Raw genomic sequence first — 25,224 nt, forward strand, 5'->3', positions numbered from 1 at the left:
TGTCTCTGTCAGATGTAATGCCCTTGCTTCACTTGGGCACAACTAACTCTCCAACGTGAGGATGTGTGAAATTCATGGGAACTCTGCACTAACCTTTCCCCCCTTGTGCCAGTGGGCACAAGTGGAGGAGAATGGGGGGCTGGTGCACTTCCTTTTCCAAGATTAAACCTACTAGGCAGAGTGATGTTTGTCTTTGTTAGCCAAGGTTCCCTTATGAGGCTGAGTCTAAGGCAGTACCAGGGTATAGCTGGCTGGCCATATAGTTTTCCGAGCTCTAGGCTGCTCCCCAGAAACCCATTTCTGCCGATTTTCTGGGGATAGGAAATTATAGAAGCAGCCTCCACTTTCGTAGGCTCAGTGGAGAGGCAGGCCTAGGGAGTCTATGCTAAGAGTTTAATTTCAACTGGGGAGATACTAGAGGCAATGCAGGTATTGAGTGCAAGGGGAGAGGCAGACATCCAGCCTGCCATCCTTCCTCCAGTTCCATGAGCTCAGAAATGGGAGGAACTGGGAAGGACCTTAAAGTCTGCCTAGGTAATGACAACAAAGGTCTTGGGTGTTCACTTTCCAGTAGGTGCTGTGCCAAGCTCCCCACAAGCACTATCACACTGGTGCTACACTACAGCATCTTGTTTGCAGACCAGGTAACTAAAGCTCAGTTGGTATAAGGCGCTTGCCCATGATGACTCAACTAAAATGTATGAAGCCTGGATTCTAACCCACATCTGTCTGTGCCTGGACCCCAGATGGGTTCCACAATTTCAGGCTGTTGGCAGAGGAGGAAACTGAGGCCTGGGAAGGATGTTTGGCAGAGTTTGCTTGGGGCAGGACACTAGCACTTCATGCCAAGAGAGCATTTGGGGACACCAAGGGAAGGCATTCTGGATCCTGGGACCCGGCCCCTGCCTTCAGCTCCCCTGCTCCCCTTCTCACTAGGCAGCAGGGCTTTGCTGCTACAGGCCCCTAGGCCCCAGTGGGATGGGGTTTGACTTTGTCCTCAAGGGAGGGATGCTTCCCCTATGCCTTGGAGGCCACCTGCAGTTTCTAGGGGTGGGGCCCCAGGGAACTAGGACACAGGCCTGTAACTTGGCCTTGGGGCAGGGGGCAGCCACTTCAGTGTGTCTGTGAACCTGCTTCCAGCTGCAGGGGACTCTGGCCTGCTAGGCCTTATCTCAGCTCTAGGGATCAAAGAGGACATTGCAGCTGTGCCTCTGTCAGAGGAAGGCAACCAGAACTCTCCTGTTCTCCTGCTCTAAACCAGACCCTTTGTTAGATCTTGGGGTACTCAGAAATCTGAACTCTGGGTGAATGTATAAGCCAGGACCACTCACAGGTACATCCTAACCTCCTGCCATCAGACTTGAGTCACTCTATGGTTGTCCTAAATCCAACCTGGCTTCTTGGTCCCTGAGAAAATCCAGCACCCCAGGCAACTGACTGGTTGTTACCCTACACCAGGGAGGCCTCAGACTCACTTGCAGGCTTCCTTCAGAAAGGGCCCTCCTCTGCCCTTCAGACCCAGCTGAGGCAGCCTAGATGGGGCCCTCACTTCCATTTCTGGCCAAATGCCTTGCACTGGCCTGGGTTCGCTTCTCTGTTTCTGCCCTTCCCTTTTCCCTAACAGTCAGGTGGATGTGGGAGTGTCCAGTTGGCTACCACTTCTCACTCACACTGTCAATCATGAATCTGCCCAGAATTAGGGCAGGTGCAGTGAGTTCTTCCACAGCAATTAAAAACACTCAACCACATCTCTGCTCAGAGAGGTGAAGGGATATGCCTGGGATCTTAGTTCAGGAATAAAGTACGTAGCCAAGGACACAGGAGTCCCAGGGTGCGGGTGGTGGGGATTTTGTGCCAGGCTTTTCTGAGAAAGCTGACTTCATGGAGTGAGGAAGTTGTGCGGATACAGAGTTGGTATTTGGGGATCAGAGGTAGTATAGGAAGGAGTCATTAGGCCAGAATAGCTATCATTTTCCTAAAACTAAGAACAAGTTGAGAAATCCTGACATTTTGGCCACAGCAGGGTGATGGTGGACTTCGGTGGGGGCTGTTGGGAAGTGAAGCATGAGTGCCTCTGCTGGAGGTCCAGGGTTCCCCTCCAAGTGCTCTTTCTGGGCTTGCCAGGAAGGGGAGAGGTGCTGGATGTCAGAATGCTGAGAGCCATGGTGAGTGAGGGCTGGGCTCCTAGATGTGGGAGCCTGGCATTGCCATATATGTGGGTGGGTGTGAGGGTGGGGCAGAGAGAAGGACCTGAAGGGGTCTCCAACATTCCAAGGCTGGTGACCATTCATCACCACCCTTCTGTTATAAACTGGGCCGCTAGTGTTCTTGGCTCAGGAGACCATCTGCCCCAACTGGGGGTGGGGACTGCCTCAGGCCACTCATTAGGACCCCATTTTTGGTCTCTGGGCATAATAAGACACATACAAGGTGAACTTGGGGCTCTCCCTTATCTCACGGCCCACACAAACACAGCCTCACCATCCAGTGCCTGTCCCCTTCCTGTCTGCCACTCCCCTTGTGGTCTGGGGAGTACCCAATCTCTCCAACCAGACTGGGAGCTCCCCAGGAGCAAACAGCTTATTTCCTCTGTATTCTCACAGTGCTCAGGCAGGATTGGCACCTGAGAGCATCTCCTGCAAAACCCTGGGTCAGCATCTGCTTACCTGTTCTGTCCACTGCCCACCTGGCTTCTCTGGCTCCTCCCCAGGAGGACAAGCCAGGCTGGACTCTGGGGTACAGGGAAAGAGTCTGAGAGGCAGGGAGGACAGTGGTAACTGGCTCTACCCCTGAAGTAGAGCCCTGAGCCATGACCAGCTAGTGGCCAGGGCCAGAGGCTCCAGAGCAAGGGCCTCTGTGTCCCACTACATGCACCATATCCCATCCATGTGCCTCAGCAGGACAGCTGGAGATGTGAAGGCAGAGTCATTCATTACTTTATTTTATTAAAAATGTACACAAATGAAAGGTTTAATTTTACAGAATAAGAAGTACAGATGAGCACACAGAAACATTTCTTCAAGCCACCTGCAACATACCACCTAGGTAATCAGGCGACTACATTTTTAGAGACTCGGGTGCAAACAGAATTTGTCACTCCCCCATGCACGTAGCTAGAAGCACTGTCCCCTGCAGACACAGGCACAATTTCCATGTGTGGCACCTTTCCAGGACGCACTGCAAGTAGGAATCTATGCTTCCCCAGCACTGGCTTGAGGCCCCTCCTCAGCTTAGAGGTCTTTCTGTGCCCACATATTGTGCAGAGGTTGGGATCTAAGAGTCCAAAGAGCCAGCTGTCCAGGCTGCAGAGGTAATCTATGGTAGATTAGGAGGTGCAAAGGGCCTTGGAGGTAGGGTAACCAACTGTCCCAGTTTGCTCAGGACTGAGGTGTTTCCTATAATGTGGTATTTTCAGTGCTACAACTAAGTCCTGGGCAAACTGGGGCAAGGTGGTCACTGTCCTAGGAGGGCCAAAGGCCCTGTCCAGCCCCTCTCTCCTTGTACTGTCCACAGGCCATCCTACTAGGATCTCAGAACCCCCAGGCACTCACCAAGCAACTCAGGGACAGATGCTCCTTCTCGGGGGCCCAACGGTTCCAGCCTGAGTCTCAGAGAAGGAAAGGGGAAAGGGAATGAGTAAAGGCAGACAGGAATCATTACCTGGGGGAGGGGGATACTTGGCTACCTACCTCTCCAGCCCTAGAGCTGCCCTTAGACCTCAGTGTCTGAGTCTTCAGGGGCTACGCTCTGCCCCTAGTTCTTGGGAAGTGCAGGGTCTCTGGGTAGGAAGTGCTCAGCCCCCTGGGGCTTCCCATAGCCCTGGTGCACCCACCTTCATATCCCTCTCTGTGTCCAAACTCGCTGGTGCTTCCTGCCCAGCTCCTCTCTACCTAAAACTGGGAGCAGAGGATGAGAGAAGAGGAATCCAGGACAGACTGGGCTGAATGAGAAGCAAGCAAGTGGGAGGGGACCTGGGAAGAAAGGATCTCTCTAACAAGGGTGGGCACATCCTGATTGTCGTCTGGCTGGTCTATGCCTGAAGATGAGGCCCTTGCAGAACCCAGAAGAGTAGGAAGAATAATGGTCCACAGAGGAATAAAGACGCCCACATACTAACACATGTAATCTGTGAATCTGTTATCCTAATGGCATCGGGGTATTAAGGTTGCTAGTTAGCAACTTAAAATAAGGAGATTATCCTGGATTATTTGGATGGATCCAATGCAGTAACAAATCTCCTTAAATGGGGAAGAAGGAGGCAGGAGAGTGAGAAACCGAGAGATGGCATTATGTGAAAGACTGGACCAGTGATTGCCGGCTCTGAAGATGGAGGAAGGGACCACAAGTCAAGGAATGCAGGTGGCCTCTGAAAGTTGGAAAGGGCTCTCTACTAGAGCCTCTGGAAAGGAATGGAGCACTGTTGACACCGGGAGTTTAGTCCATTGCGATCAATTTTGGATTTCTAGCCTACAGAACTGTAAGCTAAGAAATATGTTGTTTTAAGTCACTTAGTTTATGGTATTTTGTGACAGCAGCAATATAGGAAAGGACCTGAGGTAGCTGCCCCAAAGCCCTTGGTTAGAGTCAGTCTCACAGAGCCCCAGAGTCTCTCTGTAAAAAACCTATTTTGTTCTGGGAGTACTGAGACTCTAGAGCCCTGGGCAGAGAATGGACCTCCATGACCTGGGTGGGTCAAGAAGGATGCTCAAAGAATACTGGCTCTGCTGGACATGCCTGTGGGAAACAGCTGCCTCCTTGAACCCACTCCCCTAGTGCCCAATGATGCTGGCTCTGGGGTGTCCTAGAGGAGCTGCGCTGAGGTCAGGCCACCCAGCACCTGAGTCTGCAGGGCTTGGCTTAAGGCTCCTAGGGTGGGGTTCAGTCCTTTCCACACACCTATTATACCTGCAGCACTCTCAGTCTTTGGCTTTATTAAGGGGATCAAATTTAGCTCAGAAAAAGCTTGGAATAGAGGGAAAAGGTTTTGAGGAAAAATCACTAAGTTGGATGTCAGTCAGATCTGCATCAAGTCTCCGTTCTGCCACTTACTAGCTGTGCGGCTTCAAATGAGACCTCTTGTAGCCTCAGTTTCTTCATCTATACAATGGGTATGACAGTTTTTGTCTTACCTGCCTCACAGGGTGAGGTAACACAAGAGAAAAGGTGCCGCACAGATTGAGATGCTGTTTTTTTTTTTTAATTAATAAACAATAACAATCACAGCCCCACATGCCTTTGGATGGAGGGGATGATCACACATCCTGTGCTGAGGAAGGAAGGGTGAGGGCACACTCATCAACTCTGTTTTGTCCACAAGTAGGAGGCTGCAGTCTGGCCAGGAGAAAAGAGAAAGACTTGTCTTTCTCTGAGCCACTGCCTCAGAGTTACCACCAGATACGAGACAGAGCCAGTCTGCAGACCTCATGGGGTCCTCCCAAATGCAGCCATGGAATAGGGCTTTGTGCTTTTTTTTTTTTTTCCTAAGGGAAAAATTTTCTAGAGTTTCTTTTACATTTAAAACAGTCCCTCCTTCTCATAAAACACTCACAATTTTATATTATTTATTTATTGAATTTTCTTTAACATTTATGTGAGAGAGAGAGGAGAGAGAGAGAGAGAGAGCGTGCACACAAATGGGGGAGGGGCAGAGAGAGAGAGAGAAAGAATCCCAAGCAGGCTCCTTGCTGTCAGTGCAGAGTCCAACTTGGAGTTTGATTTCACGAATTGTGATATCATGATCTGAGCCGAAATCAAGAGTTGGACACTTAACCGAGTGAGCCACCCAGGTGCCCCAACTCTCACAATTTTATAGGGAAAAGGTAAAACATGAACTTATACACAATATAATTCTCAGCTAATGAGTATATAATGTATAATTTTATGTGCAACACCTACTGGACGAAATGCCTCAGATACTAATGGCGATTATCTCTGGGTGGTGGGGTTATAGGTTATTGTATTTATGCCTTTATATTTCCATAACTTAAAAATGCTCTACAATGACTTACACTTACTTGTACAGTAAAAACAAACAAAAGAAACAACAACAAACAAAAAAAACCCAAAAAACAAAAAAACTACACCTTACATATATGTATATATCAAAAATGCCAGGGACTTCCTTTTATGGGACTATAAACCGGGGTTAAATTGGCGTCTGCACAGGTCAGAGTCCTGGCCCAGATCCTTACTGTGGAACCTTGGAGACTCATGACTCCCCCACCCCGGCCCTCATGGGGCTGGTGAGGCAGGAGGCTGGGCAGGGTGCAGCCCACTAATGAAGAGACTTCCCCTTAGTCTCATCTGTCCCTGCTCTATGTCCAGCTTCCAGTGGCTTCTCTGTGCCTAGAGAATTCCTTACGTAGGCCCTGAGGTAGAGGCCACCTCCCCGAGTAGTCTGCCTCTCCCGGACTTGCCCTGGGAGTCCCTGCCTCCTGGCATTTGCTGACATCACAGGCTGCACTTCTCAGAGCCCTGCCCTTCCTTGAAAAACAAAAGCCTGGCTGGGCCCTGTGCAGCCTGCTGGCCTGCAGTGACCCTGCTTCCCTCTAATTTGTGTATAACAATAGCCCCCATGTATTGATTGGTAACTTCAGACCACACAGCAAAAGTGGTCTGGTCTCATTTAATCCCAGGCTACCAGCCCTTGCAGAGACTAATGTGAACAGCACCCCCTGGAGTTGTGCAGTGTGGTGACCCTATTTGATCCTCTCTTGCCTCTGAGGGATGTATTGTTATCCCTGTTTCCATGATATTATAACTGAAACTCAGAGAGGCCAACTTAACTCACCCATGGTCACATGGTAAGTGTATGGCAGAGTGTAGGACTTGATCTCTAGTCAGTTCACTTCCAGGTCACTGCTCCTCCCCTCCCTCACTGGTGTCATCCTCAACAACTCCCAAATTCCCACACGAGGGTGGGAATGCATCTGGGTGGTTCTGAGTTGAGCACCCAGTGAATGTCTGGTGGTAACAGCGTTGATCACAATGAGTTCAACCAGGTTTATCATTCAGTAAACAAGTCTTCCCAGAGCTTTCAGAAGCTCTGGGAGCAGCGACAGGCCTGTTCTATTCACTGCCATATTCTGGCACCTAGCAAAGCCTGACACACAGTACATGTGCCATATATGGCAATGACTCCACGATTGTTTATTCAAATAATAAAACAACAAAGTAAATAATATGAGCTACCATCTATGGAGGGTCTACCACAAGCCAGCTCTCAGGGATCCTCTAGGTGAGCTGAGGGAAATATAACACTGGTGACAAGGGCCATACAGCATAGAGTTTAACCTCACGAAAGTGTCTGTGAAGGCCATGAGAACACCAAAGAAAGCGATTAGCAGCAACCCTCAAACTTTCTACCACGTCTGAGGCCATCTCAGCAGCCATCACCATCACAGCTTGAACGCAGTGACTACCAAAGCACACAAGCCCTAAGTTTCCATCTGCATTCATGGTCCTGCCTGTTCAGGCTACATCTGGATACCCTTGTTGCCTCTCCAGGCTGGATAAGTAGAATGCTGAGGGCTGTAAGATAAACAGCTGGAGAAACTGGTGACATTTAGCTTGGAAAGAAAGAGGAGGGTGTCTGTAACACCTGCTGAGCTAGCTGTCAGTGGGCATCAGCCCTGGGCACCCCTGAAGAAGCCTGCTGTAGCTGGCTCGGTGGTCTGGAGATATACCAGAGAAACAGGGTTCCTGGTGGGCTGCCTCTCTGGGACCTGATGAGGCACTACTCTCCACATCATATTTTCTACACACTTGTTCACACAACAAACATTTATTAACTGTCATCCCTGGCCTATTCTAGTCTAGAAAAATAAGAATGGATAAAACAAGTTACGACCTTAGAAAATGCCAGCCCCCTGAGGACAGAGTCAGGAACCACTGCTTGGTCTTCCCCAGTGGTAGTGACATGTCAAAGGATATCCTTCAATCCTAAATTGCCTATCTGTCTTTATCTTCAGTTCCTTCCAAGGCCCCTCAGTCTGTACTAACAGTTACAACTCAGCAACCGCTGTGGCACTCCTGAAGAGCTGATCCCAAAGAGGCTTATGTGGGCATAGCCTCCTCTCACTGCCCTGTCCATTCAATGCACTGTTCAGTGCTGGAAGTGACCTACGTATACTTTTCTTTCTTATTGAGAAACAATAATTATGCAGAAAAATGCCCAAAACATTTGGTCAGTTTAAGAAGTATAAAATATAAGGCCAATTTTTGTATAACCACCACCAGGTCAAGAGGTGAAACAGTGTGAACACCCCTCAAGGCCCCTTTGGGCCTCTCCTAATCACAACCCCAACCCTCCCCTGTGTCACATCTACATGGACTTTTGTGGCAATAATTTCTGTGGTTTTTATAGTTTTCCATCTTCTGCATGTACCCTTAAACAATACAGTCCAGCTTTGATTAGCTGTTAAACTTCCTAAAAGGAATTATACTGTATGCATTCTTTTGTGTGTTTTACTCAATATTACATAGATTAAAGTTATTCGTTACTATAATATTATTATCCAATATTACTGCTATTGCAAGATGCTGTAGTTCATTGATTTTCACTGCAGGAATGTTGCATAATTTATGCCCCTTCTCTAATGCTGACGGGCATCTGGACTCTTCCTCATGTTGTGTGGATATTCTCATACACGTGGTGGGTAAGAGTTTGGTCAGAGCAGATTCTGAGGAGTGGGGCTGCTGGGTTATAGGGTCTGTGTATCATCTTTTTTATTTTAAGTTTAATGATTTATTTTGAGAGAGAGGGAGAGAGGGAGAGCATGTGAGCAGAGGAGGGGCAGAGAGAGAGGGAGAGAGAGATTCCTAAATAGGCTCCATGCTGTCAGCACTGAGCCCGATGTGGGGCTTGATCCCACAGACCGTGAGATCATGACCTGAGCTGAAATCAAGAGTTGGAAGCTTAACCGACACAGCCACCCAGGCGCCCCTTTGGGTATATGTATCTTCTTCTTTACCATGTCACTTCTGTACTTTTTATATCTGAAAATGTTTCTTAGGGAAATAGTGCTTGTCACACCCCAGCATTGTCTGTGGTAGAGGAAATGAGGTATGCCTGCCCTTGCGGTCTGATCAGCCCACCTTCGGTCCTCAGAACTTTGTCCCCTCCAGCCCAGCCACCCTTTCTCCTCTGGCACCCATAGGCCGGGGCCCCTTGGCAGCCGGCTCTGCTCCGGCCTACCTACCTCAGTGATGCAGTTGGGTGGGGGTGGGAGGAGGCTGAGAATGAGGAAGTAGAAACCAAATACTTGGGCCACAGAGAAGTCCGGTCCACAAACCTCAGTGTTTTAGGAGCATACTCTGTGGAAGAGGAACCTGCAAGCCACCTGTGAAGCACCCCCAGCAGGCACCAGACTCACTGGTGCCAAGGACGGCTACCACACAAGCTGCCACTTTGCCCTAGGTTCCTGTGCATAAGTCACTCCATGCAGTCTTTGCTGTGCAAAGGTAGATGTTATCATCCCCATATCACAGATGAAGACATTGAGAGGCACAGAGACATCGAGTGACTGGCAACACAGTACAGCAGTTAATAGTGTGCGATCTGGACCTGTATAAACTGGGTTTAATTTGTGGCTTCCCTACTTACTGATGCAATCTTGGGCCAGTTACCTGACTTCCTTCAGTCTCAGTTTTCTCATCTATAAAATGGGGCTAACGGACCAGTGGGTTACTGAGTTAGGAGAAAATGTGATGAAGTTGCTTAGCAGAGTGCCTGGCACAAAGGAGGAGAGCAGGACTACGAAACGGGAACTATGGAGTTCCAAGATTGATAGGCAGGACACGATGCGGGGCGGGAAGGGGAGGGAACAGCTTATCCTGGCAAGCTGGGACCAGGCCACCAAGCTGAGGGAGCTGATCCAGCACTGTGTGCAAACTGTCGGTGGAGTGCTGTCAGGGTGGACTCTGAAACACAGGCATCCAGGCAGTCCTGCCCCCTGGCACCTTTGCCCAGAGCTTTCTCCCTACCTGGGGTTACTTTAAAGGGCACTAGAAGCTGGAGCCTTGAGCATGTGGAAGCTTCGGCCCAGCTTCAGTGCTGCCTCTGGGAAGCCGTATTGGCAGGCGGCGGCAGTGGCAGCCAATGGGCAGCAGAGCCTGTTGCTAAGGTCACTGGTGAACCTTATTTGGCAACACAGGGCTGACCCTGCATTCACCTCCGAGAACCCTGGGAAACGCCAACCACAGATGTGAAATGAACGTCTCCAAACCACAACTGCATTTCCTTTGAGAAAAGATTCGGCTCTCTCTCTAGCCTGCCTCTCACGGGTTGGACGCCTTTTGTTCAATCGTTTGCAAGCTCAAGAGAGAGTAGTCTGGGCAGGGAGTCTGCTACAAACCCATCCTAGATGGAGAAAGGGCAGGGGCTACTGTACCCGTGGCCCCAGGACCCATCAAGGACCTAGAGGTCTCCCGTTCGCACTCTGGCAGCTGCCGACCCCTGCCCGGGCCTCCGTGCACACACCCTGAAGAGGTCCTGGCCCCACTTCCTGCAGCTTCGGGAAGCGGCTGGTATGAGGAAGCCCCAGGGCACGCAGGGAGGAAGTAGGCCTGCCTGGGCCCTCACCATCTGCACCGGCCACACCGCTCTGGTGCAGCCTACAGCTCAAACGGTCGGCGGTTTTGTTTTTCACCTCCTGTTTGTGCATCTTCTAGCTTAACATTAAACAAGTGAAACTGTTGCCCCACCCCAGACAAATGTGGGAGGGACACTGTGCCCTCAATACGTCCAAAATACTACTCTTTCCTTGTATTTGTGTGGCAGCTTCAAATCTAGGGGCTGTGCTCACATATGCCATTTTGTTGGATCCTCATAAGCCCAGCTAAGGTAATAATAGCTAGTGATGACTGAGCCCTCACCATGTGTCAGGAACATGACGAAACTCATAGAATCCACTTGTGCTGTTCCCACTTTACAGAAGAGAAAAATGAGGCGGTGAGGGATTCAGTAATTGGCTCAAAGTCACATAGCCTGTGAATGACAGAGCTGGGATTTTTATCCCCAAGAGCCCAATTCCAAAGTCTGCCCTATTACCTTCTGTTATATTGCTTTTCAAAGCATATACACAAGAACAAATCCCATTTACAGGTGAGAAAGCTGAGGCTGAGGAGATTAAAAGGTTGCTTTCCCTGTCCACATCTACTCCCAGAGGACTGTCCACTGGCATCCTGCATCTGCCCCACCTCCTGACCCCCAGGCTACAAGTGGCCTATCTGGAAGAGGCTATGTAAGCCCATCTGCCAGGTAAGGGGTGCAAAGGCAGGCTGATGGAGGATGTGCCACAGGAGATGCCCCTATGCACCCCCACCTGCCCGCGGCCCTCAGAAACCTGCACACACCAAGACAGTCAAAGAATTCCAGGGACTGGGGTCCGGGGACCATGGGCAGCAGAGCATCTGTCCATAGCACCCTCAACCCATGACGCTCTGAGGGGCTGGGGTCGGGTCTGGACACTGAGGAAACGCCAGTGCAGACCCCTTGCTGGGGCTCTTCAGGCTGTCCTCATGCATTGAACACATTTTTGTGTGCACCTGCACCTACAATGTGTCAGGCAGTATTCCAAGCACTGAGGACACAACAGTGAGCAACACAGACCAAATTCCATGCCTGGCATGGAATTATTTCCAGTGAGGAAGACAGACATTAGGCAAACAGTCGCAAAGACAGCTGAAGAGCACAGGGTGCTAGGAAAAGGGTGCAACTTAATTTCAGGGTCTTCATGGAAGAAGGAGTGTGGGACGGGGGATTAGAGAAGCCAGCCATTCCCCAAAGTGAGTGATGCAGATGGCAGAACAGAGGCTGGTGTGGAGTGGTTGGATGGGGACAGCTCTTGGCCCCGGTCCCACAGCCCTGTCACCCATCTTCCGCATTTCATCCCTTTAGGAAATCTGCTGCCAGGAGAGCTGCTCTGCTGGTGTCCTCAAAGTTGCCCCTAAGCAGTGTCTTTGCCGGCAGCAGCTTTTAGTGTGTGTGCCGGAACAGGCACAAACTCTTGTGTGTGCTGGGGGACACTGGAGTGGAGGGGGACTATGGTTTTTGATCTCTGATCCTCAGTTCAATCCAAGCACCTGCATTCCTCATGAAAGTCCTGTGTGTGCATGTGGGAGAGCCACGGCAGGTCAAAGGGGTGAAGGAAGCCAGGAGGACGAGAAGCTGCTGGTATGAAATATCGAATTCTGAGAAACAGTTTCAGAATTAAACATTTTCAGGTTAACCAAGAGCCAGGGCCCTTCGTAAAGTACCTCTGAAAAGAGTTTTTCAGCATAAATCATGAAATTAGCTTTTCCTAGAGAGGAAACCTTCCCAGGGCTGACAGCAAACCTGCCAGCTTCAGAGGAAGCTGGGGCCTCACTGTGGCCCCTCCCTGCGCCGGCGCCTCCTGGCCTGCAGGCTCCCAACCCTGGGTGTGCACCCGTGTGTCCGGGGCCAGGCTGCTTCCGGAACACCCTCGCAGCCTTCTCTAAACATGCTTCTCCCCTCTTGGGGACTCTCCCTGTGGAAAAGAAACCCCGGTACTCAGGGTTGCAAGGCTGTGATTTCCAGTTTCATTTTCCAGTTTCCATTTAGAAGCAGCTCCACTCCCTGTGCCCCAAGGCACAACAGAGAGGCTAAAGGGCAAGAGTGTTCCTGCCAGGACCTGCTCCCTGGGGCTCCCAGAGGGTGGGGACTGGCTGAACCCCGGTAGGAGACGCTGTCAAAATTCAGATTTCTCGGTTCCCCAGTCTCTGAGGTGGGAGGTTTGGGCCCTTCAGTGGTTCTGATGTGGCCTGGGGACCCCACTATGCAGTCATAGCTTCAGAGACCATCAAAACAGCCAGAGCACAGCTGAGGTGCTGCCCAATCCCTCTCCAAGGCTCTTCCTGTGAGGAGGGCTTGTGAAACTTTGGTCGGCATCTCCTGCCCTCCCCTACTGGTGTCGAACACATTTCTGATGTCAGTTTTCTGGGACTAGAGGTATACAGGAAGCCCACCCTATTGTCTTCACACAAGCTCCTCTCTTCCCCACATTTCAAATTTCTCTTTAAGAAGCTAATTTGTAATGAGTAATTTGTAATTGAGTAATCTGTAAATGAGTCCCTTCCTCATTTATTTGCAATTTGTAGTCTATCTAATTCCAAAAAGGCTGTAAGGACACTTACATCTGTCTTTTTGCCCTGAGTGCATGTGTGTGCGTATGTGCACACGTGTGTGACTGTGTATGAGGTGGGCCTTCCAATGTGCCTTTGCCCTGCTTTGACCTTGGAGGGAGCAGGTGGTGAGCTCTCCAAGCCTGGCAGATGTAGACCTTTCCTAATCTCTAGGGCAAATTTGTTCTTCAGTGTTTCTAGTATCAGTTTTTGATCAATCATTAATCAAAGTTGCAATAAAAAGATAATCTTCTCAGGACTGAGCTGTAAAGATCCTGGTTGAAACCTTAAACAAACCCTTCTGTGGAGGTCTCAAAGCCAAGAGACCTCCCTCACAGCTCCCCCACAGAGGTCTCTCTCTGATAGCTTGGCTCATTCCTGCTGACTTGTGGATCTGCAGGGCACAGTGGTGCCTGGGATGGAGAAGGAGGCCCACTTCTCATGGGAGGAAGACAGGAAGCAGCTGCTCCTCCCCAGGGCCCAGCAGGGGTCAGAGGCTGTGGGGCCCTCACTCCTCTCACAGCTCCCTCACAGTGGAAATGGAGGATCTGCTCTTTGGGGCACGGGGTCACAGGCTCCTGGCAGGCTGCACAAGCCAGATCGAGTGGCTAGAATCAAGAGGGAAAATATGATGCCCAGCACGAGGTCCAAAAAGCAAGGACAAGAAGACAGAGCATGGGGACCTGGACCAAGTGCAGCCTGGACCAACAGACTCAGGGGTTTAGTAATCAGTGGCTTTCACAGGAGCCACAAGTGCATTGTACAAGAAGCCAACTGGTTCACGTGGAGCTACCTAAGATGTGTGGAGGGGCGCCTGGGTGTCTCAGTATGTTAAGCATCCAACTTTGGCTCAGGTCATGATCTCACGGTTTGTGGGTTCAAGCCCCCTGTCGGGCTCTGTGCTGACAGCTTGGAGCCTGGAGCCTGCTTCAGATTCTGTGTCTCCCCCCCCCCCCTGCCCCTCCCCTGCTAGTACTCTGTCTCTGTCTCTCTCTCACTCCAAAATAAATTTAAAAAAACATTAAAAAAAATTATAAGATGTGTGGAATTCGAGAAGGTGGGAGAGGCACACACTATTCTCTCCAACCCCTTCCAACACATTACCAGTCCCACTCTGGTACCACATTTTCAGATACACAGGGGAAATGGGCATTTTCAGAGAAGTGTCACCCTGGAGGTGCAGGAGGGTGAAATCAGGTGTGAGAAATTGCTCAAAGAACTGACGTCCAGAACAGGGATAGACTTGTCCTGGGTGGCTCAAAGGGAGGAAGTTGAGAAGAGTTGAGAAATAGATGTGAGAAGGAGACTTCCTATAGGTCGGACGTGGTCTTCAAAGATGATAGATAGATAGATAGATAGATAGATAGATAGATAGATAGACCCCCCCTTTTTTTTTCTGAGAGACAGAGAGAGAAGAAGAAAGGAATAGAAAGGTACACACCTCAATTTTAACAGTGGCTGTCTCTAGCAGGTAAGACTTAAGTTTTTTCCCCTGGTGCTTACCAACAGTTTCTAAAATGTTCATAATACACCCAAATTATTTTTTGATGTAGTAAAACATATATAAAATTTACCATTTTAACCATTATTAAGTGTGTGATTTAATGGCATTAAGTATATTCACACTGTCATGCAGCCATCACTACCATTCAGCTCCAGAATTTTTTTGTCATCCTCAACATAAATACCAAACTCATTAAACTAATTCCATATTCCCCTCCAGCCACCAGCCGTTGGCAACCACCATTTTACTTTATATCTCTATGCATTTGACTACTCTAGCTACCTCACATAAATGAGGGACAAATATAATATTTGTCCTTTTGTGTCTGGCTTATTTCACTTTTTATTTTTTAAAGCTTATTCATTTATTTTTGAGAGAGAGAGCATGAGTGAGGGAGGGGCAGAGAGATAGGGAGAGAGAGAATCCCAAGCAGGCTCTCCACTATTGGCATAGAACCCAATGTGAGGCTCAAACTCACAAAATGTGAGATCATGACCTGAGCCAAGATCAAGAGTCAGCTGCCAAACTGACTGAGCCACCCAGGCACCCCTGGCTTATTTCACTTCTTAGCATAATGTTTTCAAGGTTCATCCATGCTGTACCATGTGGCAGAATCTCATTTCTTTTTAAAGCTGAATAATATTCCATTTTGTGTATAGACTACATTGTGTTTATCCATTCATCTGTCAATGGGCATTTAGATTGTTTTCACTTTGGGGCTATCGTGAATAATACTTATAGGAACATGGGTATAAAAATATCTTTTTGAGTTCTTGCTTTCAGTCCTTTTGGGTACATATCCAGATTTGGAACTGCTGGATCTTACAGTAATTCTGTTTAATTTTTTCAGGAAACACTATACCATTTTCCACAGCAACTACACCATTTTAAATTTCCATCAGCAATGCACAAGAGTTCTAATTTCTCCACAGCCTTGTCAATACTTACTATTTTCTATTTTTTTGATGATAGCCATCCTGAAGGGTGTGAAGTCATACCTCACTATGGTTTTGATGTGCATTTCCCTAATTCAAACTGCTCATTTTTAAATCCATTTCTGTCTGAATCAAATCCTTTGTCCTTTATTGCTTGATAATATGGACCTTTCTCCCTTATTCTCCTTGTCTATACTTATTCTTTGCCTTGTATGTATTCTTTGAAATTGTGGCGAAATAAATACACATAACATAAATGTTAGCATCTTAACCATTTGTAAGGGTACAGTTCAGTTTTCTTAAGTAAATTCACATTATTGTGACCTAACCCAAATTACTTTCATATTGATAAAAAGAAACAAAGTCTATTTTAATTTTTTTTATTTTTTAAATGTTTATTTATTTATTTATTTATTTTAAATTTTTTTTTAAATTTAAAAAAAAATTTTTTTTTAACGTTTATTTATTTTTGAGACACAGAGAGACAGAGCATGAACGGGGGAGGGTCAGAGAGAGGGAGACACAGAATCCGAAACAGGCTCCAGGCTCTGAGCTGTCAGCACAGAGCCCAACGCGAGGCTCGAACTCATGGACCGTGAGATCATGACCTGAGCCGAAGTCGGCTGCTTAACCGACGGAGCCACCCAGGCGCCCCTATTTATTTATTTTTGAGAGAGATAAAGAGAGAGAGAGGGAGCAAGTACACAAGTGGGGGAGGGTAGAGAGAGAGAGGGAGACATAAAATCTGAAGCAGGCTCCAGGCTCTGAACTGTCAGCATAGAGCCTGACATGGGGCTAGAACCCACAAACTGTGAGATTATGACCTGAGCTGAAGTCAGATGCTCAACTGACTCAGCTACCCAGTCACTCCACAAAAGTCTATTAAAAAAAAAAAAGGCAAGCAAGCAATGATTCTCAGTCCATGGAGATGTTCACACACTTTGGCCCAGTCTTGGCAAGGACTTGCATTCATCTACTGAGTACCTTCCATGCTCTGGGCTGTGTGCCGGGCAGGGGGCTCTGAGGCGATCAGGTTTCCATCCTTGGATTTCAGCCTCTGTGCAGAACAGTTATAACCAAGGCTGTTCTGGGCTGAAAGGGCCATGCTGCTGTGTGATGAAGGGTTGGGAAGGTGGCATTGATGGGGTTACATGTGAGCTGTGCCTCAAAGGACAAGGAGACATTTGCAGGTGCTCAAGTGCAGAAAGGACCTGGCTAGTGCTGTCGGGCTATGGCAGCACTTATCACAACGGCCATTACACAAACACTTGTTAATAATTTATGTCTGTTTTCCCTCCTCAACTGTAAGCTTCATGAGAATAAGGCCAGGTAGTCTTATTCCCTGTTGAACCCTACTGTGTGTGCCCAGCACAGGCAGGTGTAAAATGAATACTTGCTGAATAAGTGTTGGGAACGGGGAGGAGAGAGGAGAAGTCTCATTCGAGATCTCGGCTGTGAGAGGCAGACAGCATGGCTGTACTCCGTGGGGAAGGGGGTGGAGGGAAGCATTACACAGACAATGCTGGCGAAAGCATATCAAATACTGCATGAAGGCAGCCAGTGTAGGAGAGTTTGAAGACCCAGACTTGAGAGAACTAAAGGGCATAATTGCTGGGAGGGGCTCTGGTGAAAGGGGAGAGGCTGGGAGGCATACTCAGTGGAAGGAGAGGGGTCTCTCTTTTTATGAGACTCAGATGGCCAAAGACAGAACAAGCCAGTTGTTGGCAAGGATGTGAAGCAATTGGAACTCTCACACGCTGCCAGAGAGAGTTCTTCCTGGTACTATTCCAGGTTTCAGATAGAACTCTGGTGGCTGGTTAGTGCAGACCACCATTTATTCCATATTCCAAGGGAACACCGGCATCTGTACTTGGACTATCAGACATGAAAGGCTCTATGTCGAGAGCAATTTCCAAGATGGGCCTGAATCCATGGAACATGCCACAACCAAGAGCCCAGAGTTGGTTCTGTGCTCACCAGCCTCCAAAATGTCAACTTTGCCCACATGCTTCCTTGTCCCTCTTTTCATGTCACATAGCTGGCAGGACTTCAGTCAACAGAAGGTGGACCATGCTCTTTTCAAAGAGCACACAGACGGGTACTGATGAGACTGTCCCCTGCCCCCTGTTTCCCAAGCTCCAGACACCATGGTGAATTCCATCTGGGTGTTCAGAACCCCTCTGCCTGAGGGGCCTTTATGCACACCCAGGCAGGCACCAGCAGCCTAGTCCCCTGCTGGTGCTCCAACTCCAGACTCACTGCACAGAGCTCCTCGCCTACCAGAAATGGGGCACATATGCCAACACAGAGCCCACACAGGGCAGCTCTGCTTGCCACCTGCACAACCCCAGTCTGAGGGAAGGAAAATGCTGACTCTGTGTGTGGTCTGCATCTTTACTGCATCGTCCTTTTCAAGTTGGAGGTTGTTGTCACTGAGTTACCAAATGCCACTCTACCCACTGTTGGGAGCCAGAGAGAAGTGCCCAGCAGTCCTTGGGATGAAACTGCAGTCCAGAGGGGAGGATAAAATGAACACAGATGACGCAACAGGGACCCAATACAAGACAGTATGTAATTAGGAGCCACACTGTATGGTCTCACTCTAAGTGCAGCTGAAGCTCAGAAGAGTGAGGGGTCCATAGGGGTGGGGTGGCCAGGGAAGGTCCTGGAGCAGGGCTGCAAGGTGGCAAACAGAGGACAGACGAGATCATTACAGATGAGAGAAGCAACAACCGGGACCTAGATGTAAGTGCACAGAATTCAAGACCTGGCCAGGCTGGGACCCATGTGGGAGGGCCTCACTAGCTAGCTGCCCTTTCACCCAGGAGAAAGGCCACAGATGGAAGGCCTCCCTCAGCCCCACCCAGGCCCCCAGAACACATGCTCCACTGTCTCCAGCTTGACCACAACCCCCACATGAGCTGTGTCCTGTTCATACTGGCCCAGAAACTGGGAAGTACCTGGCATGTGGCCCCTCCACTTCCTCCACATGATTGCCTGGGGCTCTGGGGGTATCAGCAAGGGATCATTTTTGTGGTCAGGAAATGTCTGTGGCAGCTGTGGACACCACTGGCTGTCTCTGGGCTCTTCTGAAGTGGAGGCTATATTCCCAAAGATTTGCAACTGCCTAAACTCCAGCTCAAATCTCTTGCTTCTTCCTGGTAGGCCCATCTTGGTATAGGGGGTGAAGGTTATCTTTACCCATGTCCATGAGGTCCCCTCAGATCCAAAATACTCTTAAGTTCAAAGGCAGGACATCGAGAAACAGAACAGCAGATACCAACTTGTGGTTTAGTTCAATGGTTTTCAACCTTGGCTGCACATAGGAACCATCTGAGGAGTTTCTTACAAATGTTCATGTCCAAATACTTCAACAGGCACTTTGCAAAGAGGGGATGTAAATGTCTAATAAACATATGAAAAAGTGCTCAACCGTATTAGTCATCAGGAAAATGCAAATTAAAACCACACCGCAATATCATTACACACCCACCAGAATGGCTAACACGAAAGAGATATAAAATACCAATTGCCGGCAAAGATGTGAAGCAACCAGAACTCTCAGACATTGCTGGAGGGAGTGTGAATGGGTACAGCCACTTTGGAAAATTATTTGGCATAAGGTATTGAAGTTGAACACATTTGTATCCAGACTTGCTTAGCACTTCCACTAAATATGCACACAAATGTGCTCCAAAAGACACCATAGGAACGCTCATAGCAATAGCAGTCATAATAACCCCAAACCCCAAACAACAATCCAAACACCCAAATATCCATCGACAGTAAAATGGATAGATGAATTGGGGAATGTCCATACGGTGCAATACTGTACAGCAACGAGAACAAACGAACTATGGCAACCATAAACACACAGCTTGGGTGAATCTCATAAGCATAATGTTGAGTGGAAGAATCCAGACACAAAAGTCCATGTACTTTATGATTCCATTTATATAATATAAAGCTTGAAAACAGGCAAGACTCATTTCCACCATCAGAAGTGAGAATGGTGGCGACCCTTTGGGGCACCAGGGGATGCTGGTGAGGTTGTGCTTCTTGATCCGGATGCTTGTTACTCTGGGTAAGTTCACTTTGCGAAAATTCACTTAGATCTATACTTAGGTTTTGTGTTGTTGTTGTTGTATATGTTACCCTTCAATACACACTTAGATTTTTTTTTTCTTAACTCAGATCACTTTAGTTGGTATCTCTGGGGTGAGAGTGAGGCCCAGGCATCAACATTTTTTATATCCTAGATAAGTGTAATGTGCAGCCAGGATTGAAAGCCACTGGTTTAGTTTCTTGGGAAAAGGAGATCCACTCAAAGGCTTGGAATGCTCCTGACAAAAGGCACTGTCCAGGCTGGTGGAGTGAGATACTGGGGTTCAAAGAGTCCATCTTTGCTGATGGGAGCAAGCCTCCTGCACGAGTGGAGGAAGTATTGCGGCATGCTGTTGTAATGTGTTTCTTCCCTGGCAGTGTCTGTTGAAAGCTGGTTGCATCAGTTTGTAATGGTGTGTAATGACATCAAGGTGGACCTCAGCTCTGCCCCCAGAGAAGTGGCTTATCAGCACAGCTGCTGCAGGGTCATTCATAGAGAGGTGGCAGCTGGACTTCCCAGGGACTATTACCCAGGCCAGAGACACTGCTGAGGATCTGATGTCATGGGGGGTGGGAGTAGGTCCCCTGAATGTCTATGTTTGTGGGTAACAGTCTGGGTTCCAGACGATGCCTAAACTCCCTGGCCTCGGGGTCCAGATTAGGAACTTGCAACATCTTGCTGAGGACTTGGTTCAAGTGCCCAGGCTGAGAATTTTCCTTCCTCTCTTTGTGGTTAGAGGCAGCCACCCTAGCAATGGCCACCTCCAGCACACTCTGGTCAACAATGGGCAGCTTGGACAGGAAAAGACAAGACACAGGCTTACACACTACACCTGGGCCCCATCCCAGTACCTGGACCATGAACCTTCTGCTGTGAGAAGGACAGTGCAGAAAGGCCTCAGAAGCTTCCCCCAGACCCCCGGGCCCTCCACCATCCAGCCATGGGCTGCCTCTTCTGTCCATGTCCCTGCATGTCTGCCCCATAGCATCGTGTCTACAGAGCAGGAGTGAACAGGAAGGGGTCTGGGGCCTCTTGCAACTCAGCCAGGCGGGACGCTGGGGGGCCTCGGCTGACTGCATTTGGCAGAGGGACACAGAGTGGTGTGGGATGAAAGAGGACAAGTTAAACTGATAAAGACTACATCAATGGAGGTAGCCAAGTTAGGAACAAAGAAATCTATCTCCAACTGCCCAGTCCCTACTCCCCAAATTAAAAAAAAAAAAAAAAAAAATCCCTAGAAGTGAAAGAGGCATGAATAAGGAAGCCAGGGTGTAAAGTTATGAGTGTCTCTCCACTGAAGCTGTAACTCTCCACTTCTCTGGCTTCAGTCTCCCCCATGGGAAATGGGGGGGATGCTCCCAGGTGTTTTCTCCTGGCCCAGGAGGGCAGAGGATCAATGGCTCTGCTGGAGTGGCCAGAGAGACACAGTGCCAGGGGCTGTGCCTGTGCTGCCCCTGGCTGAGACCTCAGCCCCCATGTGCCATCTCACCTCCCTCATCTGTGAGATGCCACATGGCCAGCCCTGCCAGCCAGAGTGCCCCTACCCCTTCCTTTTGTCTACTTTACAAAGCGTTTATGAAATGTTTCCTTTCTGTGTTTCAGGAAATGGGTGGCCAGGAAGAGTTCTTGATTCTAATTTTTCCCTAGAGTTACCTATGCTTCAATGGTCTGTAGAAATTAAACAAAACTAAGGTTTGACTAGGCCAGGGGAGGGAGGAGGCAAGAGAATCCAGAGAGCACTCCAGCAGCAGAGCCGTGCAGGCTGATCTCAGGGGTAGCTGAAGGGTGGCTGGGCTCTGGGGCACTCCTCCTGGGCATGAGGTATGACTGGGGCCTAGGCCGTGGGCCTCTTTGGGCTTCACTATACTCATCCCAGGGGATAAACAAGCACATAATGCCCTCATAGTAAAAGCATCAAAGAGGCTACTGACCTGGAAGCACACAGGCTTAGTGGGCTTAGTGACCTAAGGCACTCCTAATGTCAGATCTAAGGGAATCCCATCCAGACATGGCCCGGATGTCCCCTGAATATACACTTGACCTTAAAGATCCAGCAAGAATCTGTTATTCAGGAAGGTATTTCTTCATTTTCTGAAACTGTTGATATTTTCCAGTCAGCCATATAATTTCTAAAAGTCATAAAAATCTCTCTCCTGGTTTCCTTTTATTTACATACTTATCTTCCTTCTCAAAATACTCCAGTAAGTAATATTTCCCCATATGGAGAAGTCACTAACACAGTACCCTCTACCATGCATTACAGTCAAAAACCTAGAAAGTGTATTTTTAAAATTCCTGAGTAGTCCAGAGAGGTCACAAAGCTCATACGAAGAACACCTAAGAGGATCTTGCAGGGCTCATTCAGGGACTATTCTTATTTTAGAAGCAAATTAGAAAAAGTTTCTGTATGGTCAGAGTCCCAGTGGGAAACAGATACATACTGCACAGGTAACAGAGGGGACCTTAAAGAAGGACAAGGTGAGCAGAACTGAGGCAAAGGACAAGGGAAAGAGAAGCACCCTGGAGCCAACACCAGTGGGGGAGCTGTTACCTCCTACCTGAAGGGAGGAGGGCAAAGGAGTGGTTACAGGAACCTAGACAAGCCTGGAGGGGAGGGCTGCCCACAGGGGTTGTGCCTGAAGGGTGAAGCACACAGACCCTGCAGACTGAGGCCTAGCAAGTGAGGTGAATGGGATAAAGTATCCTAAAGCACCTAACATTATCCTCCAGGGTCCTGCAGGGACTTTCTATTGGCCAAACCCAACTGGAAGCACTGGTTGATAAATTCCACAAAGGTCAAATCCTGCAAGGTGTGGGGAAGGGTAGAAAATGGGTGGGGCCAGGGATCCCGTGCACTGTCATCAGGTTTAGCCACTGAAAAACAGTTGATTAGAAGTTAATGTGCTGTAATGTGGCATTCTCACCATAAATAAATGGGACAAGAGACAGCCCGAGACAGAGATGACCACAAAAAGGGTTCAAGGGATTTAAATGCAGTGATCCTGGTCCCCATCATGGAGGGACAAATTGCTCTACATAGCCTAATAATTCCAAGGTACACATGCATGTTTATAAACATGACTGAATTACCAGCAAAGGGTTGAATGTGGTCACTGCACTACTGAACAGAGCTTTCAGGGCAGGGAAGATGATAACAAAAGGTAGAGATATATCTCATTCCAAAAGAAGTACAACAGGGCTTACAGTTAACACGTCAGGTCAGTCACATGTCCTAATCTTCTTTCTCTCCTGAAGTGCTGCTAAAATGCCAGTCAAGAAATAAAATGGTATAGTGGGGGGAATGGGTGAAATAGGCAATGGGCATTAGGAGTGCACTTGTCATGATGAGCACCAGGTGAGGTATGGCAGTGTTGAATCACTATATTGTACACCTGAAAATAATTTTACACTGTATGTTAACTGGGATTTAAATAAGAACTTAAAAAATAAATTAGATATAAATTTAAAAAAGAAAAGAAAGGTATAACCCTTCAAGCGCAAAGAGAATGGTAAAAGAGACATCAATGGATGAGATTTTAGCACACTCCAGAAAGGCGGAAAGCAGGTGGAGGAAGCTGGTCTCCTAGGGACTGCAGAAGGGGATGTTGCCAGGAGGCAAGCCCCTTCACCCTCAGAACCCTGGAGCAACTCAGACTTGAGGGAAATTAAGTATTATGATGGTGGTGGTCAGGTATAGGAAGCAGTGGGGTAAGGAACTGGGGATATCCTCCTAGATCCCACCTCACACTCCATCCCACATAGCAGGTGACTGAAGACCCTGAACAGGAGAGGCTCAGGCAGAAGAGATGGCAGATGAACACAAGGCTGCAAATGGGGGATGAGGGCAAAGTCTGGAGAATGAAGGGTGAGAGTCAATGTCCCCACTCTTCACACTGCACCGTGCCCCAGGCATATATCACACCATTCTGGAGTGTGGCGAATTTCAAACATGGCTGCAAATTTTTCTGACACATCTTCCTCTGAGAAGTGGGCGTCAGTCTCCTTCCCTGAATCTATGTAGTCTTGTGACTACAGTGGAAGTGATGCCATGTGACTTCCAAGGCCAGGCCGCAGAAAGCCATGCAGCACCCATGTTGCTGGCTGGAGTATTCACACTGGAGCCCTGAGCTACCACATAAGAGGCCCAACTCCCAGGCTGGATGCTAGAGAGGCCATGTGCAGTCTCCCCAGTCACCAGTCCCAGCTGAGTCCAGGCTTCCCGCTATCCCTACCAAGTGGAGAACCATCTTGAAAGTGGATCTTTCAGCCCCAGCTGTTCTAAATCCCAGCTACGCAAGCCTCCAGTCATTTCAGTCATCCTAACCAGGGCCCCAGACGTGGTGCAGCAGAGAAGAGCTGTGCCTTTTCTGAATTTCTGACTTGCAGAATAACAAAACGGCTGTTGTTGATGCTACTAAGTTCTGGGGTGATTTGTTATGCAGTAATAAGTAATGGGAACAAGGAGTCAGAGTGCTTCTCTTGAAAAGCAGAATGGCTCAAGTAGTGGTTCTCAAAGGGGTGATCTGGGCCCCAGGTGACATCTGGCAATGTTTATAGACATTTTTGGTTATCACAACTCCATGAAGGGAGGCTGCTACTGGCATCTGGACGTAGAGTTCAGGGATACTGTTAAACACTCGACAGTGCCCAAGAGCCCCTGACAATAAGGAATTGTTTGTCCTAAAATATCAACAGCACCAAGGTTGAGAAACCTAGCTTCAGAGAAGAGTGTGGCATTTTGAGGCTTGTTAACAAAAAGGCTGGCTTGCTACCTATAGTAAAGCTCCAGCTGATAGGTTGTTCCCAAACACACAGTTTGATTCATACTTTTTATTGCATCATTCATAAATATTAACAGGCAGCCACGACATGTGACATTTGAGGAAAGCCTCCAACATGAAAGAGAGAAAACAAACAAACAAAAAGTAGCTAGGTGGATATAAGGGCAACAAAGAGAAAAGAAGAATATTAAAACAAAACAAATAAACAAAAGAAAAAGAAATAACTCCTTCAGAGAGATAAGAGGGCAATAGCATATCCATAGAACAAGAATGTGATATTATGAAAAAAGGCACAGAAAACATGAATATTTGTATATTAAAAATATGAAGGCCACAATTAAGACAAAATCAGCAGAAGGGTTGGAGGATAAAGTCAAGTCAAGTTTCCCAAGAAACTAGACCCAAAAGGCAAAGGGAAGGGAAATAAAAAATATAAGAATATCAGAAGAGTAATCCAGTAGATCCAACAGGTAAAATAAAGGGGAGAAAATTATCAAAGATATAAGATTTTTTCCCCCGAGACCTCAAGGACACATAACACACCACTTAGTTCAGTAGTGAATAATGTGTCTACAGTCACTACTGAGTCAACCAAAAATCATGTTATCTTCTTACTGGGAGATGGAGGGGGGAGAACTGGAGGCAGCTTTGTAGGAAAGCTTAATTTTTGTCTCCCACAAGAAGTCAACAGATGTCTAAAATTGGCAAATCAAGAAATAACAGTATGAACAGAAATAGGAACTAATGAGAGTAGAA

The 25,224-nt window shown here is 48.2% G+C and overlaps 1 protein-coding gene across 1 annotated transcript in view; it reads right to left on the reverse strand.

The window, feature by feature from the left end:
• Positions 1-2,924: 2,924 nt before the first annotated feature.
• The window catches only part of LOC128778390 (translation initiation factor IF-2-like), a 66,743-nt gene continuing 44,443 nt past the window's right edge, over positions 2,925-25,224 (reverse strand). Inside the window, exons 4-5 of the mRNA XM_053907680.1 lie at positions 9,201-9,315; positions 2,925-3,607 (exon numbers count right to left, since the gene is read on the reverse strand). Of these exons, the coding sequence (XP_053763655.1) occupies positions 3,523-3,607; positions 9,201-9,315 (200 nt within the window). The 3' untranslated portion in view covers positions 2,925-3,522. The remainder of the gene's footprint in view (positions 3,608-9,200; positions 9,316-25,224) is intronic.

Source organism: Panthera pardus, unplaced genomic scaffold, assembly GCF_024362965.1.
Source record: "Panthera pardus isolate Hobbes unplaced genomic scaffold, ASM2436296v1 HiC_scaffold_2, whole genome shotgun sequence".
Classification (NCBI taxonomy): domain Eukaryota; kingdom Metazoa; phylum Chordata; class Mammalia; order Carnivora; family Felidae; genus Panthera; species Panthera pardus.